This window comes from Ambystoma mexicanum, chromosome 8, assembly GCF_040938575.1.
Source record: "Ambystoma mexicanum isolate Mex_15411 chromosome 8, UKY_AmexF1_1, whole genome shotgun sequence".
In the NCBI taxonomy this organism is placed as follows: domain Eukaryota; kingdom Metazoa; phylum Chordata; class Amphibia; order Caudata; family Ambystomatidae; genus Ambystoma; species Ambystoma mexicanum.
Window position 1 is genome coordinate 1233956798 of NC_090929.1, and position 26508 is coordinate 1233983305.

A 26508-nucleotide genomic window follows, 5' to 3' on the forward strand; every position below is an offset into this window, starting at 1 on the left:
AGGTCCAGCCCAAAGAGCCAACCGTGTGTTACACATCACCTTTGAAGATACGGTATTCGCCCAGTCAAGACCGCCGCCTCTGCGGGAATCGGGTGAGCGTTACATCAATGACCATAATATTCTTAAAATGAAATGGAGTAGTAATACACCAAATTTAATGACTCCAAGAGCGAATTGTAAGAACTACATGATTGTTAACCCTGGGTTAAATCCTCTCTGATGGTCAGAGAACACATTATGTCATTTTGATAGCGTTTTGGCTAACTCTTTGAGACACAGTTCTATCAACTTGGGTCAGCTGGAATTGAATATAGTGATACCATGCAACTCTTATCGCAAAAAACATGGCCTTCAAAAAAACCACAAAATCACTGCCACTCATTTGATCATGAGGTCCAAACAAGAAAAAAACCTTTTGGGCACATTTAAGAGCAGCTTCACTTTATCCGTTTGGAATTAAAGTTACTCTTATTAAAATAATAAGAAACAAATACAAAAATTGGATACAAATGTATAAAGCTCAGCTATATCAGCGTGATGGTGCAATAATGTTATCAGCTATTGCCAATAAGAACACCGCCAAAACATGGTCCATCATAAATCAATCTACTTCTGGATCACAATTAGCCATTCAGCTAAGTAATGTAACTGAAGAAAAATTGATTACTTATTTCACTGAGCTTTATTCAATGCCCAAAGACAGTAGATCTCTAACATCATTTGAAAGTCCAAGGAATTTTTCCCTGTTTGACATGGCTGATATATTATTCTTCATCAATAAAGCTAGCAATTCAAAAGCCGTCGGTCCTGCCGGTCTGTCAAATTATCTTCTCAAACACCCAGAGCACCGGGCTTCTATTTTATTTAAAATGTACTCAAGTATACATTTATTACAATGTTTACCAAAAACATGGACTAATTCCATAACATTACCTGTATAAAAGAAAGGTGACCGCGAGAGCCCGACTAGCTATAGACCAATCTCCCTGCTAGACGTACCAGGAAAGATCTACTGTCGCATTATACTGAGAGAACTAAATATTTGGTCAAAAAAACATAACCTCATAGACCCTTTTCAAGCCGGATTTTTAACTGGCATAGCCACTATTCTGAATATTTTGATTCTTAATGCAATCAAGGCTCAAGTTGCCGCTCAGAAACAAATGCTATATTTAGCTTTCATCGATTTTTAGAGCGGCATTTGATTCTATTGATATCTATTCTGTAAATTACGAGCTCATCATTGTCCTCTATCTTTGCTTACATTAAATGCTTTTTCGTTCTGATACATTGTTGCAAGTCCGCTTAACACTTGATGGTAAACTATCCTCTTCAAGTCCTACTAAAAGGGGCCTTAAACAAGGCTGTACCATGACTGCTTTCTTTTTTAACTTTTTCATCCTCGATTTGGGCTTAATCTTTACAGATATCATGAGTGACCCTCCAAAGTTGAATATGCAAAAAATACATAATTTACTCTATGCAGATGATTTGGTGTTGCTCTCACAAACACCAGTTGGTTTAAATAACATGTTGCATGCACTTGCTTGTTATGCTCAGTCTAATAATCCGGTGATAAATACTGAAAAAACACATAGTAGTATGTATAAATAAATCCAACAAAAGAGGTACCCGTTATAAGTGGATGTTGCAGCAAAATGTACTAAAAACTGTTCCTCAATACAAGTATTTAGGAGTGTCATTCACCAATTCTATCAAAAGGAATCTCTATGAGCTGGAAACAAAGAGCAAACTACAAGGCCTTTCTTCACAAGCTAAATTGCTTGCCTACAAATTTGGTAAATTGTCTTGCATGCATATAATGCTATTCTACCAACAAAGTCATTCCAAGCCTATTATATGATGTGGAAGCCTAGCTTCCAAGGAAGCGGAAGTTCTGGGACCTACTCGAAGCAAAGATTTGGAGACACTCTGTAATGTTACCATCGTGCACGCCATTGCCCTTAATACGTTTTGAACTAGGGTCTTTGTCAATGTACTCCCACGTCCTCTGGAAAATGGCTGCAATACTGAGGAAATGTTTATTAAATCTAAACACACAGAATATGCTTGATATAATAGCAGTACATGTCTTAAAATCAGACAAGGTGTTCCCAGCCAGCTGACGTAAATTTATATTGAATGCCCTAGAAGATGCCTCAATGACAGCAGATTTGCTGTTAAGTAATCCAGGTCGAGCAAAGATCAACATTTTCCAATTTGACTGTATTTGTAACATTCATTGTGCACTATATATAAAGATTTTGATGTTGCTATTTTTGGACATAAGAAATGTAGAACTATGGCAGATTATCTGATCAAGTGCCCTTCTCCCCATATATGTAGGCAATACATGAGATTTCGTCTCAATCTCGGGCACACTTGAGAAATATTGTATAGGCGCAAACAAATAAATATAAATCAGAATTTCTGTCTATATTGTCTAGATCTCTCCCAAACTGAGTCCTTGCAACATCTTATTGTTGATTGTGCACTGCTAGTAACTATGCGATGAAGATTCTTCAGAGACTTGATGGTTTGGTCTAGCCCTGTAGACTCTAATGTCATCTGGAAAGTCATATTTCCAAGTCCTAGGCTGGGAGTGAAAGTAGCTGTAGTGCATTTTTTAGAAGCAACTGTTCCGTACTATCGGGGGGGGAGGGGATACGCCTGATATGTCATAAACATTGATGCCAGAAATAAATGTTTTGGTATATCACTAACTGTAGTGATTTCTGTTTAATCATCAACTATTCATTCATTGATCGTGAATCTATCTCTGATGTGAAATTGGAGGTATCTCATTTATCATTTAAGGACCATTGTGGATGTTGTATGGATGTTGTACATATATGGGAATTTCATTGTATGTTTTATTTTTATTTTTGATTCGGTATTTGAATGGTATTGTTTAGTTCTGTGTATTATAGTACCCTGAAATGAAATGTATAGTGCTGCAATGCAATGTTAATTGATGTGTTTATATTTTATATTTGCTGCAAAAAAATGTTTTTGCTTGGTTTGAAAAGTTGATTTTCAACAAACCAAATTAATTTTTTTAAAAAAAAAACAATTTTTCCTGACAAGAAAGGTCTTATTTGCCTTTATAACAATGGCTATTTTTTAGGGTGTAATTAATCGGAGCCTCTGCTCTCAAGGATGCCTCTGGCATAATTCCCAGAGCTTTCACCTTGTTAGCTACTGGGATTACACAGTCCTCAATCTGAAAGTTGGAATACTCTGATGAAAGCTTGGCTCGAGATTGATGATGGTCAAATATAAGTAGCTCTTTCTTCTTATTATTGAGGCACATCCAATTGCCACACATCCATTTTTTTTGATGGTACCATAAATCGGCTGAAGATTATCTAAATCCGCTTCATAGGTCCCTCCCAGTTTTAGTAGTAACTGGGTGTCATTGGCATAGTTTGTAAAAAATCACTCCACTATCTGCCAAGATGATGCAAAATGGTTTGATGTACTTATTAAAAGGTATGGGTGATAAGGTAGCACCCTGTGGAACACCATATTTGATAGGGACTGAGATGGAAGAGGCTGTTCCCCACTGTACAGTCAACCTTCTCTTGCTCAAAAAGGATTGTATCCAGTAGATGGTGTTCCCAGAACAATGCCTGAATGTAGATAAATTGGTCAACAGAAGGTTGTGATTCAAAAGATCAAAGGCCGCTGAGATATCCAGCAGGACTATTAGTCCTGCTTTCACTCGGTCCATGATGTCTAGCATACTGGCCTACAGATCTAACAATGCACTTTCCTTTACATGATGTGATTGGAAACCAGACTGTTTGGGGTGCAGAAGCTCAGCCTCCTCTAGATGTTGTTGAATCTGGATACAGGCAATCCTCTCTAGAATTTTGAGCAAAAAGTGTGAGTTTGGTTATAGGACGAAGGTTTGCCGGGTGTCTTGGGTTGAGTCCTGCTTTCTTTACCAAAAGGAGTCACTGTGACTTCCTTGATACAGTCTGATACCATGTACTAAGTGAAAAGACCTTTTTCAAAAGGTGACCGCACAGAGCGAACAGTCATGCAGCGAAGGGGGGGGGGGTGGCTCAGTGGGTGATACCCCACCCGCCCCCCAAATTTTATTTAAAAAAAAAAGCCTGCGTGATCTATTTTATTTTTCTTTTTTTTTCTTTCTCAGGGCTGCACAAAAACAACCCAAATAAATCGACCTTCAGAAAGTGAAAAAATGACATAGAACCGGTACCATAGTGTTTTGAAATGAAATGTTCACAAATCTTGTGAAGAAAGGGGCGAAGGTTTGAATACTATCCTAAATAGGTTTGGTTGGTATATCCCAGAAACATGTAGCAGGGGGACATTTCTTCAATATATTTTCCATATCCACGATGGTAATTGGATGGAAATTGAATTTTAATAATCTTTATTGTTTTTAGTTCAAATTGAACTTTACACAAATACTTTTGTCAATCAATGTATCTTCAATAAACATGCAAACAATCAATTCATTTATACAGTGGGAATATATAAAATCAACATACTATATAACACATTCCCACATAGCCGCTCATTTCAGCTTTAAGTTTCATCTCAGTATTCAGATATTAGGTTATTAAAAGGTTATCAAAATGTGCACAAGCCAACCAGGGCTTCCCAGTTTCCTAGGTTTAGACCGAAAGTATCTCTCTATTCACTTGGTCAAATGCACTTCTAAAGTCCAGAAATGCAACATACAGTGTGGTATCGGTCTTACTACAAGTGGTCTGTCGGGGAGTCCAAAACTCTGATGTTATGGGTAGTCCCTGATGGTGGTCGGAAGCCAGTCTGAGATGGGTGGAGTATGTTAGCGTCCACCCATTTCTGCAGCTCTTTCAATACTAGTGTAGCAAAGAGTTTACCTGCAACGTCCAACATGGACAGCAGTCTATAGTGACGTTTGTCTGCTCTCATTTCTTGTAAATGGGTATACAAACGGACTGCTTCCATGAGGTCGGTACCCTTCTTTCTTGCACACTTCATAAAAGGGAATAAGCAAGACCTGTGCCCTATTTTCAGGGTCGCTTTTAAGAACTGCATTTGCAAAGCCATTAGGGCCTTTTGCTCTTGATGTCTTAAATATTTTTTTTTATGGCAATCACCAGTGTCCTCCAACTCAGTCACTGGCCATGTCACTTCTTTTCTAGCAATCCCTCGAGGGGTGCAGAGTCAAAACATTTGGAGGTGATGTAAGTGTTCCATTCAGCCCCTGATATCGGATTTATGACCTTATTTAACTTTACACCATGAACTATGGCCAATGTTTTCCATATTTCTCTTGTATCTCGCGTCTTTAGGACTTGGTCAAATCGCTGCCACTCTGACATTTGAATCAGGAACTGGTGGTGTTTTAACCAGGATCGATATTCTCTTTTTATGGTTGTGATTTCACAATGCACCGTCACCGAAGGGTCATGAGGCTTACCACGTGCTAGTAAAGCCTGAATGGCCCTGCTTTTCTTGCGCTTGCGATCACGAATCTCTATAACAAATACTTTACTTGGCTTAGTATTACTAGCTAATATAAGAAATCTGGGAAATACCCTTGTATTATGTGCCAATCTTCGATTTCGTTGGCGTGTTTGCCTTTGAGCCTTTTCCATTCAAATCGTCCCTGTTGAAAAACCGTGGCACATCATTTTGTTATTTTAATCTGGTTCCAACTAACATGGTTTCCCAGGTGGTTTGGCATCAGGTCACTGCACATATGGGCACCATTATTGCTGGTATTCTGATTAAGGACCAGAGTGAGCATTGCGTGGTCGCTAAATTCATTAAAAACTGCTTTAAGAGATTGCACCTGCTCCAAAAGACAGTTGTTACCAGCCAAGTAATCCAAGGTGGCTTTTTTCACACCTACCATCCAGGTAGGTCCACTGGGACTGTCTTCCCCTGTCTGTCCATTTAGCAAGGACAGACTCCATTTCTGCAGATAGCAGAGCCACTACTTACTCTTGGCATTTGGGATTTGATGAGGTATATAACAAAATTCAACCACATTTCTGTAGACTGCACCACTGCCTTGTCCACACATTTGGCATTCCAATCTCCACACACATTGATCCGATTAGTGGAAGCTAGACCCTTGGTGGGTCTGTGTGGGCTATCTGAACATCAACAGGAGGTTGGAGGGGCAGTAATAGGTTAATGAGGTCTGCCAGGGAGGTGCCATGGGCGGCAACAAGCTTTTGCTCAGCCATCATCTCATGCAGTTGAGGGATGGCACCCCCCCTGCTTTTTTAGATCCTTGTGTATTGACCCACCAAATGTCAACAAAATCTTAATAGCGAATTGCAACACACGATTGATAGATTCACAGTCAGAATTCTCTTGCAAGGTATGGTTGTTAATAGAGTTGGGGCTTGCTGATGATCTCTGTTGAGTAGCAGTACTAGGTGAGGCATCCTCGGTGCCCCCGTCTGCGACGGCCGTCAGGGCCTCTTGGCTTCCTTCCCTATCCACCCCCTCAACAATAGTCGCAGTGGGTTCCTGGCTCACAGTGACTCTAGAGGCATGCAGGGCACTTCCCTGTAGTGCATAGCACATCATCAGTAATTAATTGTTATTGACATTATGGGCGGAGGGGCTCGTACTTGCTGGAGATGTACTAGTAACCACTTTGACAGTTGATAGTGGAGCAGGTTTGTTGAGGCAGTTCGTTTTTGCTGGGAAATATGCCATCATAGTGCCTCTACGGTTATCGTTAGCCCATGTGGTGGCACTGTTAGTAGCCAGACGGATTACCTCTTCAGTAGTAGTTTGCCCGCTTGCTGCCACGATAGAGCTAGTAGATGTTTTTTCAGACCACAGCCCATAAGGTTTTTTGGAGCGGGTTGTGTGAGCTTTGAGGCGACTTTGTACTTTGCCCGGCATTGTGGTAAGGAAGAGGAGGCGGCGGGGGTGGGGGAGAGATAAAGCAGAGATTTATGTTGCTGACCTATGCAGCTGTCCTGGACTTTTCAATCCGTTACAGCTGTTCACCTTAAGTGGGAGAGGAGGTGGTAAGCAGCGCTGCCTCCTCGATAATATCACCAGTCAATTTCCGGTATTGGGAGGCGCTCCGTGCTTGCCAGGGTTTTTTTAGGAATGGGTTGTTGCTCATCCTCGGGTGTGAGCAATGGACGAAAGACTCTGCAGCAGTCCCACAAGCGGATCACTTGCCTTCACCACTTTACAAACCGCGTCAGTATCCTTTGGATATTTGATGTTAAGATTATTCCTACTTTGATCTACTGTATCTTCCTTAGTATGTGAGATTACTTTGATGGTTTCCACCCTTCTAATTCTTTCTCTGGCATAGTTTACCTTATCTATAAATGCCTGCTGGACTTGTCTGCAGTAGTACGAATCAAAGATTCTGCCTGAATCTCATGATTTCAAAGATTTTTTGAATTGTTTTCTGCGTTCATGATCTGGGTGTTAAAGAAATTTTCTTTAGCTTCACACAATGCATTTTGTATATTTTTGCCATGTCTTTCCATTTTAGTTTCAGTATTTGATTTTTGTCAGGTTTTTTATGCCTGTCGTTTAGATCTGTTATTTTCTTTTAATTCTGGTGTAAACCAGTTTTGGTGGTTTACTGTTGCCTCTTATGGTTTTCCATCTTAGAAGGACAAATTGGTCCCAATTCTCAGTTAAAATTCACAGATACACACTAGCCAATGTATCAGGACAGGGTTAGAAATTCTGGGGAGCCTGGAGCTATTAAGCTCCTGCTTGCAGCCTGGGTTGCATGGCACCAGCAGCTACTGGGAGCTTTTGCGGCTCCCCAAGCCAACTGATGCCAAACAAGGACACCGATGTGTATTTAACTCTTTGCATTTGGGACAATCTATATATATTCATTAGAAGATGTCTACACTACATTTAAAGCATAAGAGGTCATAAATAATGGACAAAATTGTATGTTTCCATTTTATGAGTACGTTTGATGTGTGGAACGCTATGCACTAGCTCCTCGTTCCACAGTGGTGGCTCTTGGTCACTGGTTGATGTTACATACCCAAGGGCTACTTGTAGCTCCTGCTTATCCAATCTCAATTTCAAGCCCTGCGGGAGAATCTGTATCCTTAGTAGCTTTTAGTACATCCGTCATACGTTTTTCAAGATCAGTTGTTTTCAGTTTTTTTAAAATTTCTACTAAGGGTTCCCTTAGGGAGATTGAACTTTTTCTCTGCTTTTCCTGGGAGCTGAATGGCAAGTTCCACAGTTAATGGTCTGACCAAATACACAGTTATTTTTCTGTTATGTATGCCTTTATCTTATGAGCAGCCATCCAGTCCAATATTTTTTCCTTTGGAGTGTCTGGCTTCTGTATTTATGATGCTTAATTCAATGTTCTTGAAGACTGATTCCAATGATAGGGCTTTTCCATCCCTGGTATCGCCAGTTACATTTGACTGAGTGTGCAGCACCACAGGCGGACAGTCTCTTGCTGATTCAACCATCTCAATGGTAATTGTGTTTTATGTATTTATTTGGAAGGTTAAGGCTGAGCCTTTTCATGATTGGTTCCAAAACCTGTGACCAATACGATTGTTGAATGATAAATCTGTGCCATCTGTCTGGAAATTTGTCCTAAAACATTTGGGTTACCAATGGATTTCAGCCACTGATGCCAAACCAACCAAACTACCTTAGAAAGAAAGGTTCCTCCCAGTGTTGCTGAGTGTGAGCGTTATTTAAATTTACGTTATGCCTGATTAGTTGCAGAAAATGTGTTCCTACCTCGCCACTCGCTACCCAGATTTAAAACCGCTCCCATGTTGGCTATGAAGTGCTTTAGAGATATTTGTGTGTCAGGCATAACCCCAGTGTCTGAGTAGCACCCGATTTCACTGCACCATCCTCCCACACTCTATCCCCATTCCCCCAGCTGATAGAACTGGTGAAATGCACAGAAGGTGGAATTGTCAACCACTCCGTCAGCCAAGAAGCAGCCACAGTCTGGCAGAGTGAGGTGCACAGGGGTCTTTAAATGTGGCTCGCTGCAATCCTTCGTGTTATTTGTAATGATGCCATGAGTTTATAAAGGGTGGAAAGTACGCGTTTTAAAAGAACTAGTGCTCAGAGGGTGACGGCAACCTGTGCTTCCCCATCACTGCCCCAACTTCTCGCATGCCAGGAGTAAATCTTGACTCCTATATGGTATGTTTTTTAGATTGGATCTGCAGTATAGTTAAGTGTTGTGGTGATCTCTTAGAAAATATTATATGAAACCCCAGTTCATGTTCATTACTTTGATTTTAAAATGCATTTTGTCAGGTGGTCTGAACTCTAAGGCCTGTCTCAGAATTTGGCACAGGGTTTCCTGGTAATATCACTACAAACCTTTGAGGGAAGCCAGGTTGCTGGTGGCACAACGTCTTTGCCTTGATCAGAAACCTTTTAGGATGTATGGTTATCAAATTGGGCTTTTCCATAACAAGCCAGTGTTTATACAATATAAGTATGCTACATGACAGGATTCACCATCTTTGTGCTACATGTCTACCCCATTTTCATGTTGCGCATCACGTTTTCACGATGCCTCCCAAGTAGTCCTCCTTTCACATGAGTCGAGTGTGCACTTAATGTTCGAGTCTGCTGCTGGTCCTTTCATACTTCCGAGGTTGATAACTTGAGCACTTTTAAGTAGGATAATAACTGTGATTACATCACAAGCAGAAGAAATCAGTGTGTAAGAACTTACATTGCTATTAAGACTAAATAACAATATGCAATGTTTCGGCAGCTGGCGCAGCAGGCACGTTACATATACCAGGTGGTAGTCTTTGCCTGTCGGCAAGATCTATAGATTTTGGCATATATCATGTTTCATGCGTCCAGTAATAAAATAAAATGTTTGCCGATATGTTCCAACTAGTTTTGATATTAAAAAAACAAAACAAAGCAGTGTTAGTTTACTACTAACATTTCTTCTGGTGGGCACCATGTTTTTTCAGTAACAAGGAAATTGCCATCCAGTTTGTGGGTTAGGTGCATTTCTCTCAGGTCCAGTAGATCAACTGAGTTAACTTGACCTGCAGGTCTAGCAGGTTTTTTATGATTTTGCAAGGCCTGCTCAAGTTTTGTCCCTCGCATAGAGATGCTTAAAATGATGCCCACCTTGATGTCTTGCCACTTCCAGGCAACCGTCTCATGTGTGCAGGGACTGAAATCCGGGGAACGGGTTGGGTTGTCAACATGTAAGATAGCCAGTGATGTCTGGCGGGCCCTCGCAGGTAACTATGCAAAATGTGGTGCAGACTGGTGGAAGGGTGTGGAATTGTATAAGGAACAAACAGATTTTCTGTTTTATAGTGCAGCAGTTGCCACCCTATAGTTACGGAGTTGCATAGAAATTAAAGAAATTAATTGCTTATAACTTTTGTCATGGATTTGGCTGCAATTCTGCACGCCACCTGCACCGTAATAGGTCACCAAGTAAAATTTAGGAGTTGGAGGTGGTGTACGGACTGAGTTTGCAACACAGAGCTTTACTGTAACCTCAGCTATCGGAGAGAATTTATTTGGATTTGTAGAGCGTGCAACAGCCCAAGGGCATCGTGGCGCATGTTACAGACAGTTCTTAGTTACAGATAAATGAACATTTGCAATTAACAGTGTGGTTCCTATAGTTACAGTTAAATAACAACAGTTGCAATTTACAGTACAGAAAGTGAGGTTTTAAGTTTTGTTCGTAGGGCAAGGAGTGAATTTTATGCTCTAATGTCTGTGTGTAGTGCGTCCCAGGATTTGGCGGCAATGTGGGGGAAGCCTAGGCCGCCAGCTTTGGCCCTATTGCTTCGTGGGATGTGAAGTTGTTTGGTGTATTGTGTCCTAGTGGGTCGTGGAGAGGAGGATTTGGTGATTGTCTCTGATGGGTATGATGGTGCAGAGAGAGTGAGGCATTTATGTGTGAGGGTGAGAATTTTGAAAGTGATTCGCTCTTTGACCGGGAGCTATTGAGCTGATTGTCTGGCTTGGGAGATGTGCTTCCTTTTTGGGATGCTTAAAGCGGCATGAAGTGTATTGTTCTGCGTGACTTGTAATCTGTTCAGGTTTTTTTCGGATGTACCTGCTAGTAAAGCATTGCAATAGTCTACTTTAGCACCAATAGTTGCTCTAGATATTGATAGACAATTGGGTTTGGATAGGTATGGTTTTATGGCGTTTGAGCTTGGTGGTGTGTGCGGATGAGGATGTGATGGCGCTGACCTGTCTAGTAATGGATAGTGTGGGGGTCTATGTAGACCCCCAGGGTCTTGGCAGATGTCGACACTGGGATGATAGTATTGTCAATGGTAAACTTGGGGAACAGTTTATCAAGTTTAACTAGAGTATTTTTTTTTTTACCTAGTATAATTATTTCGGTCTTATCCCCATTTAGGCAAAGGCCATTGACTGCCACCCAGGCCTGGATGGTGGAGTAAATTGTGTGAAGTGCCTCAGCGTCTTTGTGGTATGAGCCAGAGAGAGGTAGGAGTACCTGAGTATCGTCAGCGTAATTCGTGTACGCGATACCAAGTGAGTCGAGCTTTTCGAAGAGAGACTTTGTGAACAAGTTGTATAAAGTGGGTGCTGTGCAAGAGCCCTGTAGGACTCCACAGTGGATGGTGATAGGGGTAGAGTTTGCTATGTTTGAGAATACCTTCATTGCTCTGCCTTCAAGGAAGGAGGTGAGCCAGAGAGCTGCTTCTTTAGAGAAGTTGGCTGAGTGAGTAAGGTGTGATGTGAGGGTCTTGTGGTCCACCAGATAAAAAGCAGCTGAGAGGTCTAGGAGTAACAATAGGGCAGGCTTGCATATGTCCATTATTTGGGTGATCTGAATCTTTAAGTCCACTAGGGTTGTTTCAGTGCTGTGTCCTTTTCGGAAACCAGATTGCTTAGTCCCGAGGATAGAGTGGGTTTCCAGGAAGTATTGTATCTGGCTATGGGCGGCTTTGTCCAATATCTTAAGGAGGAAGGGCACGGCGGTTATGGGTCATTAGTTATTGAGTTGTAGAGGGTCTAGAGTAGGCTTTTTTAGAAGGTCGTGGACCCAGGCCTCTTTGAGGCTGTTGGGGATAATGCCTGTTCTGAAGGAAGCATTAATGAAGGCCGTCTGGAGCGGTGAAAAACGCTCTGCGCAGTCCTTGATGAGTTTAGGAGGACATATGTCCCCTTTACACGTAGAGGGTTTGAGGTTTTTGAGGAGGTTCATTACGTCTAATTCAGTGATGTCACTGAAGGTGAAGACTGGTTTAGTGGAGTTAGTTGAGGCGGGAGTTGAATTGGTTTGCTTAGGCCTAAGGTGAAGAGGTAGGGCTTTACACTGATCCTGGATTTTATTTTTGGAAGGAGATCGATTTTGGTTAGCATGGCTGATTGAATACTGGCACACCAGGCTTCATCTTTGATGATTTTGTCTGGGGTGTTGGGTGGCGAGATGAGCTCGTTGAAGATAGTGTAGATTTCCTTTGAGAGAGATTTGGCATTGGAAGTGCATGCGTTGGCTTTAGCTTTGGTGATGGCTGCTTTGTATTGGTGGGAGATTAATTTAAAGCTGTTTTATAGCATATATATTCGGCCATCAGCGAATTACAAAGCTTGCCGAACATTATTATTAAACCGGCCGATAAGGGCTCTAACATTGTAATTCAGGATCGAGTACACTATGTAATGGAGGCCAAACGTCAACTCAAAGATCGACTGTGGTATGCTCGGCTCTCGAAAAATCCCTTTGATGATATACAGTCTGAACTTAAAAATGTATGTACTAAATGGGTTAACATTGGCCTCATAGATGATGATTTTGTCAAATTTTTAGCTCCATCCTGTTTCACTATACCTACAATCTATTTTTTGCCCAAAACTCACAAATCTCTTGTACATCCACCGGGCAGGCCTATTGTTACTCTGTGTGGTTCTCTCCTTGAGCATTTGGCCCAGTTTGTTGACGAAACCTTATTTCCCCTTGTGTCATTTTTACCTTCTTATTTACGGGACACCAAAGATTTTTTACAACATATCTCAAATATACCTTGGGAAGATGGTTTGCTTTTAGCAACCCTTGATGTTGTCTCTCTCTATACCTCCATTGACCATCAAGTCGGTATGGGTGCCTGCAAATATTTTCACGATTCCCGCTCATTGAATTTATACAGCCACAGTTCCATGATTCTTGAAATGCTCTCTTTCTGCCTAAACAACAATGTCTTCTTGTTTGAGGGTTCTTTTTTTCGTCAGATAAGGGGTACTGCCATGGGCAGTACTTTTGCCCCTTCATATGCAAACCTGACAATGGGATGGTGGGAGGCCACTTTCCTTAGTGATCTACTTGCATCTAGCTTTGCCACACATATTGTCGCCTGGTGGCGATATATTGACGATGTTTTCGTCATATGGAAGGGGACCGAAGTTGAATGGCAATCATTTGTGAAACAGATCAATACCAACATGTCTAATCTGAGGTTCACAGAATGCAACAGCACGACTGAAATTGTCTATCTTGATATAGTGGTGACTCTTGAAAGTTCTGGCCTTCGCACAGCAATATACAAAAAACCATCTAACACTGGTCTGCCTTTACATGCCACAAGCTGTCATCCTATGTCATGTAAACACAGTATTCCATATGGGGAATTTATTAGATTTCGTAGGAACTGCACAGATCTAGCTTCCTTTGATTATCATTGTGCCCTGGCGGCTTCAGATTTTGTTAAGCAAGGCTATGAGCGCAGAATCATAGAATTGGCCTACACCAAAGCACGTGGACTATCTAGGGACCGCCTACTGTATGGCATTAAGCCTGCCAGAACTACTGTCAACGATGAACCCCGTCTGATTGTCACATTTGACAATGCTTCCAATCATGTTCGCAAAATTATAGAGCGACATTGGCGGATGCTCATCATTGACAAGGACTTATGTCCCCTGCTTTCCAAACGTCCTACTATCACGTATAAACGTGTACCCTCGCTCAGGGATAAACTGGTCTCCAGCTTCTTGCCACCTATCAATACCAATCCATCTCTCATGAAATCATTGATGGAATCCCCCATAGGCTTTACCAAATGCTGCAAATGTAAGGCCTGTGCTCATGCCATTACATGTAAATCCTTTTTGCATCCGGTTACCCAATGCAACCAGTTAATCAAACATTCAATGTATTGTGATACCACTTTTGTGGTTTATGTGCTCTCATGTCCATGCATGAGATGGTATGTCGGGAGTACCACATGTAAGCTTAAGCTCAGAATATTACAGCATCTCAGGGCAATCAAAAACTCTGATCCCGCATACCCTATGGCCAAGCACTTTAAAGAAAAACACAACAATGATCTTTCTCTCCTTAAATTCTTCGCAGTGGCGCACATTCCGATCCACCCTAGAGGTGGGGATCGTGTGCTGAAACTAAGACAGTTGGAGACCAGATTTATTTTGGATTTCGACACCAAGTTCCCCAATGGCCACAATCTTGACGAGGAGCTTTATACGTTTTTAGGCACATAAGGGACCTTTGTTTGCTAATTGTTTTTCCTCAAGTTATCGATTCGTTTCTGATTATATTCAGATGATGGGATTGTGCTTTCTCATTTACGAGTGTTTCTTTTGTTTCTTTTGTTTTCTGGAATGAACATGTTGTTCCTTTTTCACCTTTCAGTCCCTGACCTGTGCTTTAGTTCTTTCTTTTCCCCATTACCACTATGATGGCTATATTACCACTACGGTTTATAAATGGGATTGGTTTTACTTTTAGCCTTATTTTTCAAGCTGTTGTCTTCACGACCTAGTTGGACATTTGACACTTTTTGTCTATTTTTTATTTGTTGTAGTCTTTTATGTTTAACATCTTGGTGCTTTCTAACACCTTCTCTACTTTTGGTTAACTGGTTGTACAAGATCATTTCAAATTTATATGCTTCAGTCGAGGTATTCAGCTAGTCTTACTAAAATGTTTATCTTTGTTAGTTGTGATACCATCTGCCAATTAATCTTCCAAATTGCTACTAATTATAGTTGCTTACGTGATTTTGCCTGTTTGCACAACTTTTATGCTGCTTTTTGATTGACCTGCACTTGCACTTTATGTCAATATGGCCTATGTGATCTTGCCTGTTTGCACATTTTTTCATGCTGCTTCTGACCGACTTGCACTTGCACTTTATGTCATTATTGGTCAGAATATGTAATGCTTTTAGATTGATTTGTTACCGTTATTGTTGCCTTGTATTTTACTATCAGAGTTCTTATTCTGATCGTTTTTTACATATCTTCGTATTCTGATCACCCCACAGCTCTGATGGTTCCTCCATGACCATTTTTTCGGCACCAAGCCTTCTGAACCATCTATTATGTCAACGTGTTGCAATATCTGCTATTTTGCACGTGTCTATGCTGCTATCTTGCTCATTTGCACAAAGCCAAATCATTGCATATTTATGCTGTTATTTTGTGGATTTGCACAAAGCCTGATTGACATGGTATCAAGTTGCTTGTTTAGCTCTTTTAGCTTGTTTTAAGATTGACTGATTGACTTTTATATGCTGCAATCTTAAAAAAAAATTTTTTAAGCACACTATGCACTTATTCGATCTTTAAAATATGCATTGTAATATCTTGTCTTTTAAAACCAGTTACACACGTTGGAATTCCAGGTACAAGGGATTTAACTCACATGGCTGTCTGTATAGAATTTTTCTTCTATTTCTGTACTTTACTTTAGGTCGTTATAAGTATTACACTGTTGGCTTATTGTTGAATCTCCATTCCAACATGGCCGCCATGGAATCAGTCCTCTTTTGTACCTCTATTCCAACTAACATAGATGATGGACTACATGTTAATTTTAATTGTGTCTTTGTCCTCTGTTGTGCTACGTGATCAAGCGCTCAGTTGAGCGTGAAACGCGGTGTAGGTGGGCCGTGTACCAGGCGTCCTGCCTCTGTTTGTCTTGCTGTTTCCCCAGCCTTTTTGTTCTGTACAATTGTGCAGTTTTTTTTACCATTAAAAACTTCCTATTCCTACCGTGTGAGCATCATATATTTTTGGGTTCTCTTCCCATCCGGGATTGCAGGACCTCCCTGGGTCCACGGAGAGTGCGGTCCATCCCTTCGCCTCTGGTTTTCTTATATATATATATATATATATATATATATATATATATATATATATATATATATATATATATATATATATATATATATATATATTCAAACGAAAATTAAGCCCAAAAGAGGGCCAAATCTGCGGAATGCACTCCCAAGAGCAGCCAGGTCCAGAGAATCCAGTACTTAGCAAATAAAGGGCTGCACGGCAGAGATCAGGTAGCACCAAATGTTCTTTATTAAAAAGGTGCATAGCAAGGGAGAACCGGAAGGTTACACCGACGCGTTTCGCGATCAACTGACCGCTTGTTCACGATAGTAGGGTAAACGCAGGAAATTGACTCATTAAAACACAATTCAAACTCTATGGTTGCAATGTGTAGAGTGTCTCGTACACCACGTAACTCCAATGTAGGGAGAAAAACAATCGGCCATATTGTAGTGACCAAGTGTTACCTCATATCGACCTTAATAGTCTCAAATAAAACCATTAAATAGAATGCTAAGCTTAAAACGGCAATTTACAAATTTAATTATTGCCGCTAACGCCACAGAGTACACAAAGAGGGCCTAGATGAGAGAGACGACAAATACCTCACAAAACCCTAAAATGGTCAGAATACAAGGTAAAGTATTATTAAAAAATATATAATAATAATACCCGTAGAACAGAAGGAAGGAACCGCACAAGCATAAAGTAAGGAACGCCTTGCGAATGCAAAATACAAAAAGCAATGGCGAGCTGCATAGCACCTAACTATAATGTATGAAACATAGATATGTAATGTGCTTAAGAAGGTGCGGTGCAATGTAAGCGGCATTCCTTCGAAAATCAAGAATATATCAAAATAAAGCCTGCCCCAAAGAAACATAATAATGGGGCAAACTCACAGATATATTGCCGTCTCCCATCTAAGGATCCTCTATGCAAAGTGTACACGTGCGTTAATAAAATGACATTAATGTATACGCCTTAATCATTGGTAATCTCGATCTAACCTATACATTGAGTAGACATTGTGTATAAGATAGGTTGCAGAACGGGTCAAATTACAACACGTATAGCAATATTAGACAAAGGATAAAGTGCTTAGTGCATGCACAATAGTGCAAAGTGCCAAAAACAAGGTGCAAAGTACATAGCAGCAATAGTACGGAAGGCAAAGGTAAACAGGGTCAGGGAAAGGAGAAAGGGGGAAACAAGGGGAAATGCATAGGGATCCAAATTTCATTCTTTATAGCAAAGATAATACGCGTAGTGCTCTACGTCCATGGGTGCACTGTTCGTGTAATCACAGGGTTTGAAAACCAGCCTAACCTCCCATAAAAATACAAGGAGGATGGCAAAAGGGCGTGCAGCCATGGACAGCTAGAGAATGATGAAAAAAAAAAAAATATATATATATATCCACAGTAAAGTGCATAGACCATAAAATGCCCCAATTTAAGGGGCACACGACCTTCCTGATAGTCCTTAAAATTCACCTAAATAGTGCATACATGTTATATAGGCCCGTTTACTCATAGATTAAAAATCCACATATGAAAAATAAACAAAAAAGAAAAATGAAAATGCAATATAACTACATAGCCATAGTACCCAAAACATACAGTTAATGATTTCAAAATACGAGACAAATGCAATAAGAGTATACTGTGTCTAAAAGAGTCATATATATATATATATATAATTTTTTTTTATTTGATTTATTGAGCGCTTTACGCCAAAGCGCTGTACATTGGAACAACAAATACAGAGAAATAACAACAATTAACATTGTGAGCAAGAATTACAGCATGAATCATTCCATAAAACAGTGCAAAGAGCAATTGACTGAGAGGGGGGAAGTGAAGTGGGAATTGGTGTGTTGAGGGGACCAGGAGAAGGATTGAATAAGTGTAGAAGGAAGGAAGGGAGAGAGAGTGAAGGGAGAGGGGAGAGAGGAATTGAAGAGAGGGGAAAACCAGGGGGGGTCGAGAAGGCAGGGAGGGGGCTTCACAGAGGGGAATGGAGAAGAAGGGATTTAAGGGAAGTGCGAAATGAGGTGAGGGTAGTGGAAGAGCAGATTGGGAGGGGGGAGAGAGTTCCAGTGCAGAGGAGCAAGAAGATGAAAAGAGCGGAAGCGGGAGGAAGCGCAGGGGGAAGGGGGTACAGTGAGAAGGAAGTGGAGATATATATATATATATATATATATATATATATATATATATATATATATATATATATATATATATATATGGAGCAGGCACACATGAGGTGGGCACTTGGTGAAGGTCGGGCAGGGAAGTATTTTTGGGTTTCATCGTTTTTCCCAATAACTGCGGGTATAAGGACTACAAAGTAATAACCTAGGGTATTTGTAGTTCATAGCCACCATTATAGAAAAAAGTGAAAATAAGATATATATTTATTTTTACAGCTACAGTGACTTCGGGAGTGAAAAAACAATGGCTATGGCCGGGACTCCCATCCATGCACTAACCAAGACCGAACCTGCTTAGCTTCAAAGCCAGGAAGGGACTGGCCCCCTTCCTCACTTTCAAGCTAAACATGGTTGGTCCCGGTTACTGTGCGGATGGGACAGTCCGCAGTCCCAGATGCTGTGTGTTTTCTTAGTTTTAAATATCTCGTAACAAGCTAAGAAAGACACAGCATCCATGTTACTTTTTGTTAAACCGTGCTCCTGTCAGTCTTTGAAAGTATTACACTCTAAAGGCCAAGCTGCCATGAGGCAAGGAGCTGGTAAGGAGCTGCTAATGCATGAACAATTGCAAATCCAGCTTGCACGTGCAAGGCAAACGAAAATAACTAATATATGTGTATATATATATATTAGTCCCCTTATGGTTTAAAGATCTATGTTCCCAGTGGTCTCTGGGAGACCATATTTTTAGCCTTTTGCTGACTTGCATTCTGGAATTTGTAGTTTCCCATTCAGGATTGGGGGAATAATGCCACAATTGTACACTTTTTGTCTAACATAGTTTTAATAAGGATTTATATATTTGAGTGACACTATATGTGTACCTTTCAAGTTATCTTTATAAAGCAGAGTATTGTTGAAAGCCAGACATGGGGGGGGGGGGGGTGAGGAGGGGAAATGATGAGAGGGCAAGTATGTTATGAGTATGTGGCAAGGGAGGTTGCAATCTGGACAGTGGTGCAGTTATTTCGCCCTGATTGTGGCTTCCCTGTTCTTTTCCGACTGCAGAAACTTTGCTCGACACTTTCTGGAAGCGCGTGCAATGGCAGTTTCAATGCTTCCAGCGGTCTGGGTCCAGTGAGTCACAAAAGCAGTCAGAAAGAAATCGCATAAGTAGGAACGTAAGGGTGGTCTAAATATGTGCAAATACCTAGAGTTATCTTATGTTTGATGCTATCAGTTAAATTATCATTGTCGTAAGTGATGTCATCATTGTGGTCAAAGGATGCCTAACGGGGGCGCAGAGTTAAGGTGGCTTTAGCTGAATTTCCAGGGTTTTGTTGTGATAAGTTTTTTACCTTAACTGATCATTAACTAAAGTTTTTTGCATTGAATATATAAATAGATTACTTGTGTCACAACGTTTTTCTTGTGGCCACAGGTTAGTAATGCTGCTGGTTGTTCAATCGCATTTTATTGCAACAGTGGTAAGTGTAGGAACCCACAGTGGGGGCAGTTCTTCCAACCTATGACCACAGAGGAAACTCGAGCCACATTTGAATTTCCAAGCAGATTGCAACAAAATATGTTCGCCAAATTGATTTAATTTCGTCCGTGCTCAAGCTGGAGGGCTGCTTATGGGTGGGGATTGTAGCAGGATTCATTTTTGCTGAGGTTGGAATCCAGTCTAGGTGTATGTGTTTAATGTATTTCATACATAAAACTACTGAATGTGAGCTAATCATGTAGGTTTAGAGAGAAGCATGCAGTTGAGGCTGGAATATTTTGAGAAAATAACATATATAAATGTAGCAGGAAAGAGAACTGTGATTCAAATATTGTAGCTGTAGGTTAGGAATGTGCATATGTTTTAACGTATGCATGTGCAGTTGGTGGAGCCTCTGTCGGAAGGTTTGTTGGTTCTATGTCTCTTGGTTGTCCGCTCAGGGATGTGCCAAAATGAGGCATTGTTTATGCTGTTCTTAATTTGAAGTGGCCTCTACCATGGGACCAACATGCACCCTATCCCCCCTCATCAGGAGTCAGGGGGGGTTTCCACGCGGCACTCGCCAAACCCCCTCCCCCCCCCCCACTGTCCTGCCTTGCCCACCCCTGTCTGCCTCCTGAAGTGCTCTCTTTAGCCTTACCCATTGCCTCCACTCCCCACCTTCTCTTACCCTTGTTTTTATTTTTCCTGGTCCTCTTCCTGCTGGTCCACCATTTGCCCGACCTACTTACCTGTCCATGCTGCGCCTTCCTTCACCCGCCTTTTCCGTCTGAGAGGTCTTCTGTGTGTGACATTTCCTGTGTGGCCTCTTTTGTGGGCATAGAGGAAACACACCAATGAGACCCAGCAGGCAACAGACATGTATTTTTTTTTTTAATATACTTTTTATGAAGTGACGAATTTTATAGCTCACTATCCATTTTATAGATGCAGAGCAACATATTATTCTCATGGAGAAAGACACACAATTTAGAAATGTGCCTGTAATATAGGAAAAGAAAGCCTGTTAGAAATGCCCACATGAGCTACATGTAGGACCTATGCTTTGGGTGATGTAGATTTGCAGTATTTTCAAGAACTGCATAAAGGATAATGGGTGCATGCCCAGTGTGTGGGGGGAAGTGTTGTGTCGGCGTCCCATCTCTTAAACCGCATACAAACGAAATAACAGCCTGATCTGTTTTGCTTTACAGAAGAGAAATAACAAACGAGTGCCAAGCTTCAGGAAGCTCCTGAAAACCAGTAAAGTGAAGCTTGATAACAAATTGAAGAATAAACAATTTAAGCAGCAGAACTCTGCCAAGAAACACCGAAAGGAACAGAAGCAACTACGGGAGGCGCTGAGAGATGCTTCAGCTAGGACACATGTTCCGTTGGATCAGCCGAAGAAAAAGGCCCAAGGTGATTTGTATTGTGTGTTTTTGCACATTTGTGCGTGAAGCTCTGCTGTTGCCTGGTGGTCTCGCAAGCCCATTTGTGATATGGTGTTGGCTAATTTCTAGAATTTATTAGAATGTATTACCTTTATTCAATGGTAACCACTGATCAAAAATGGAACTTTGAATTTCTGAATGGCGCATTTTTTTTAAGAACACAGAAGTGAAGCATAAAGGTTGAAAGTTCTCAGGGAAACTGAGTACTCCGAAATGGCAGGAGAGCACTAGTGATGGGTTATATTTGAGCAATAAACATATTCTATGCAAAATGGGTGGAGTGAATACATGAATGAATTTGGAATTTGTAGGGCGCAACTTGAACCCACGGGTCTTGGCACTGAGTAAAAGGCACACAGTAAGGGACACGGAGCGACAGAGAGCCCACCAAAAAGACAATTAATATTCACCTAAAGGAAAAAGAAATGTCTTCAGCACCTTCCTGAATGCCAGGTGATTGCCAATGGCAGGCAGAGAAAGTGGCAGAGAATTCCGCAGAGTGGATGAGGCCACTGAGAAGGCCCTTCCTCCCAGGGTGGCCTGGGTGTTTGTTTGTTTTATTCACTTTTTGAGCACGCCAGACCCAGGGGCGCAGTGGCAAGAAAATGCGAAACTTACAACGTTACATCATAGCAAAATATACATTAGAAAATACAATAAGGTCACACAAATAATTACAAAATATACAGGTTCAAGTAGGTCAATCAGAATTACAGCGAAGGTCTAGTGATTAATACCAGTAGGAGGTAGGTAACACCGGTCAATTGAGGTCAGTCGAGGTAAGGAGTTGAATGACTTTTTCCCTGAAACAAAGGTAGGGCAGGTCCGCTCTAAGGTCTTGTGGTAGTGAGTTCCAAGTTTTAGCAGCCTTTACCGGGAAGCTATTTCCTCCAATAGTAGTGAGTCTAAAGTTCGGTATTGTCAAGCAATTAGAATTGACAACTCTGGTTGGTCTAAGAGATGTTTTCCTGTGGAATTTGTCAGTCAGGTAACTAGGGGCAGAGTTGTTAAGGGCTTTGTGGGTCAGGGATATCATCTTGAGTTTTATTTTGTTCTCCGTGGTCAGCCTGTTGTGATGGCGTCTGGCGGAAGAGATATGGGATCTTTTATTAATGCCTAGTGCTGCGCTGGGGGCATTATTTTGTAATGTTTGTAGTCTTCGGGTTATTTTTTTTTTAGCTCAAGAGTATAAAATATTACAATAATCGATTCTGGAGAGAATTAAGGCTCTGGCCAGGATTAGACAACTCTTATTGGAAAGGAACGGTTTACCGGCTCTTATCAGTTTGCACGTGTAGGCCGTGGAGGAGGCCAGGGATTTTAGCTGTTTATCAAGTGATGGGGTAGAATCAAGATAGAATCCCAGGGTTTCTACATCCTTGGATACTTGGAGGATGATCCCATCTATGTTGAATGAGGATAATTTCTGTCCTAGTTTTTTAATATTGGCTTGGGTACCGAGGATAATCAACTCTGTCTTATCGTTTAGACAAAGGCCGTGAGTGGCCATCCATGCCTGGATGATAAGGTATACCTTGTTCACCAATTCCGTGTCTTTAGCATGATCCCCAGAAAGCGGGAGGAGGATCTGTGCATCATCTGCATAATTAGTGTAGGTGATACCAAGATGGTCCAGATCATCAAACAGGGGCTTGGTGAAGATATTGTATAGAGTTGGGGATACACAAGAGCCCTGCGGAACACCACATAAGATGGGGGTGGGATCTGCCGCTGCTGAGGGGGAGAAGACTCATTGTTCTCTCGCTCAAGAATGACTTGATCCATCCAATGGCTTCCGAGGAGAAATGGGCGGCGGAATCCAGGTGACTGCAGAGGACTTTGTGATCCACCAGATCAAAGGCAGCTGAGAGGTCCAGGAGTAGTAGGAGTACTGTTCTCCCTTTGTCTCTCAGCTCATCAATTTGAGATTTCAAGTCAATGAGGGCAGTTTCTGTTCCGTGTAGGGGACGGAAGCCTGATTGTCTTTCTCCTAATAGGTTATGTAATTCTAGGTGCTTTTGAATTTGGTTGTATGCGGCTTTGTCCAGAATCTTAAGAAGAAACGGTACCGTAGTAATAGGGCGGTAATTAGTGGGGATGAGGGGATCTTATGTCTGTTTTTTAAGGAGGGGGAGTACCCAGGACTGTTTAAGGTTGGCACGGATGGTGCCTGAGGCGAAGGAGGCGTTGATCAATTTAGTCATAAAGGGAGATGATCCTCTTGCACCGTCTTTTATTAACTGTGCCGGGCAAATGTCACCTTTACAATTTGATGGTTTAAGCGACAGGATAACTTTTTCTACTTCTAAGGTGGTCATTTTGGAGAAGTGGAAGGTATTGCTGTGCACCAGTGGGTTATTGGTGTGAGGCATTTTAGGCAAATCCTGAATTTTGTGTACTTCTTTTTTTTGCTGGATTTTATTTTGGAGTGTGATAATTTTATTTGCTAAGGCTTGCTGGATATCTGTGCACCAAGGTTTGTCCTTGGTACAGGTGTCCTGAATGGCGATGGGAGACTCGAGTTCCTTTAGAATGGAAAAAAGCTCTTTCATGCTGGAGTTAGATTTAGCTATACGGTCATCATATGAGTTACGTTTTGCCTGGCACACTTCTTTTTTGTAAAGTGAGGAGATAGTGGATAGTTTAGTTTTGTTATCGACTGATGGGCAGAGCCTCCAGGTGGTTTCGCTCTTTCTTTTCAGAATGCGTAAATCTCTTAGCTGTGGACTAAACCATTTGTTTAGATGAGCTTTCGGTTTGCTTGGCCTAAGTTTGAGAGGAGCCACTTTATCTAGGGTAGTGAGCATGATGGTAATAAATCCTTGCACTAGGATGCTAGGGTTTAGATTATCTGATAGAGCGTTAAGGGTCAGTAATATAGCTGGGATCACTTTCCCTACAGTGATGCATTTTTTATTTCTGGTTAAGCAAGGTGGCGCTAGTGGGAGGGCCGTAGGGTTAGGTCTGGCAGTAGCTAGGTTAAAGGACACCAGGGAATGGTCTGTCCAAGGTAAGGGCATTATAGATGAGATAGTGGCTGTGCAGTTGCAGTCAGCTATCCAATCAAGTGTTCTTCCCTTCAGGTGCGTAGGCTTGTCAACTCTTTCAGTTAGGCCAAGTGCGTGAATAGTGTTGGCTACCAATGTAGCGTTGGTATCTTTGGTGTCATGGAGACCTAAATTAAAGTCCCCAAGAAGGATTGATTGAGAACGAGGTTTGAGGTTATTTGTGAGTAAGTTATGGAGATCCTCTTCAAAGGTGCCTAGAGGGCCAGGTGGTCTATATAAAAGGTGAATGATAAGTGTTTGATTATTATTTAGTTGAAGTTTGGCAGGGTCCTGCTGCATTGTGTAGCCAGGTCTCTGTGATAGCGTGAAAGTCAAGGTTGCCTTCTGTAATTATGTCGGCAATGTCCAGGGCATGGGCGACAAGCGATCTCACGTTAAGGAGTGCTCCAACAATAGTTGGGGGTCTTAGTGACTTCTGTGGCTTGAGGGGGTAGAATAGTGGACATATTGGGTGTTTTTGACTTATTGTTCTGAGTTAGGCAAATATAGGAATTAGGTTGTGAAGGTCGTCTAGTCTGACGAGGTTTACAGACCTGCTTGAGGTTTGTTTTAATGTTGGTAGAGGGCAGAGATCTGCGGAGGGGTTCATGCAGTTTAGATAGTCTTGCACGGAGTCTAAGGTTTCTGCTAGGTGTATCACATGGGTGAGATATCGCGGTGGCTGTCTCAAGGGGCTCATAGCTAGGACGTAAATATTGGTCAGGAGAGTTATCGTTCAAGTGTACTGCAGACGTCAAGGGTGGCAAGGAGTTAGGTACGTTAACATCTGGCATGATGAGTAAGTGTAGGATGGTCCTCAGTAGGGTTGTGTAAATGGCTGGTAGATACATAGTTGTATAGTGGTGGCCTATCTGGAATACCACATTAGTAACCGGTACGTGTGCAGGCAATCAATGACTTAGAGGCAATTATTCAAATATGGCCGACTAGGTAAGTACATTTGCAGGCAACCAGTGACTCAAAGGCAATTATTCAAATATGGCCGACTAGGTAAGTACATGTGCAGGCAATCAGTGACTCAAAGGCAATTATTCAAATATGGCCGACTAGGTAAGTAAATGTGCAGGCAGTCAATGACTCAAAGGCAATTATTCAAATATGGCCGACTAGGTAAGTACATGTGCAGGCAATCAATGACTTAGAGGCAATTATTCAAATATGGCCGACTAGGTAAGTACATGTGCAGGCAGTCAATGACTCAAAGGCAGTTACTCAAATATGGCCGACTAGGTAAGTACATGTGCAGCATACGAGTAATGACTCAGGGCAGTAGTTCAGATAAGGGCGACTATGTAAGTACATGACATGATGTCACCTAGATTCGAAATCTGTAATGGGAGCAGGAAAGGCACTAATGCAGAGTGCATAGCATTGCATCGCAAATGAGCAGCCAGTGACTGTACTCAGGTAATTTGCTGTCCGGTATAATGTCGATCATCCACTTCCAGAGCATAGAGATGTTCCTCTAGTAAGAGTGTTCAACGTAGCCTATATGATGAGATTCAGGGGCTGATCAGCGTGCACCCGGTGCGAACAGGGGCAAACGGGGCAAGCGGCCTTATGTTGGCCTTAGGTGGCCGTCGGCTTCCGCCTGCTGGCGAATGTTTAGGCTTAAATGCAGCCTAGACAACGTTGCTTAGCAACGTGGGACGCCCATCCTTGCTTTCAGGCCGCATCGCGCCCGACATTTTGTTTTTGGAAAAGTCAGCGAGAGCGGACCTGGGGGCTGTACTGGGCACAGATAGCAATAACTGGTTGGCCGAGCAAAACTGTCTCGAAGGAACATATTTGACAAATTTGTCCTGGAGATAGTGTCTCGGCGCCATTACTTAAGTGATTTGCACTCCCAGTGGGAGCCAATGTAGGTTCCGTAGCCGGGAGGACACGTGGGCAAATTTGGGCAGGCACACAGTCAAGCCTGCAGCAGAGTTCTGCAGTACTTGTAAACATTGGATACAAAATATTGGTTGAACTAGCAGGGTAGAATTGCAATAGTCCAGTGTCCCTGAAATGGTTGCAGAGACCACAGTACTACACAGATGGCTAGGAATAAAATGTATCACCTTTATTAGAACTCTTAGCTTAAGATGGCTTGACCCACACCTGGCACTAACCTGCGATAATGCGGAGAGGGAGGAGGTGATCTGAACTACGGGGTTCTTAACCAACGGGACTAGGGTGGGTAACGGGCCAAGGGAAGTGGGCCAGAGCTTGGAGGTCCACAAAGATTGAGTATCTGGAGTGCATTACAGGAGCTGAAATGAATGA

The 26508-nt window shown here is 41.8% G+C and overlaps 1 protein-coding gene across 1 annotated transcript in view; it reads left to right on the forward strand.

The window, feature by feature from the left end:
- The window catches only part of NOC3L (NOC3 like DNA replication regulator), a 775720-nt gene that overhangs the window by 32234 nt on the left and 716978 nt on the right, over window positions 1–26508 (forward strand). Inside the window, exon 2 of the mRNA XM_069611339.1 lies at window positions 20933–21140. Within this exon, the coding sequence (XP_069467440.1) occupies window positions 20933–21140 (208 nt within the window). The remainder of the gene's footprint in view (window positions 1–20932; window positions 21141–26508) is intronic.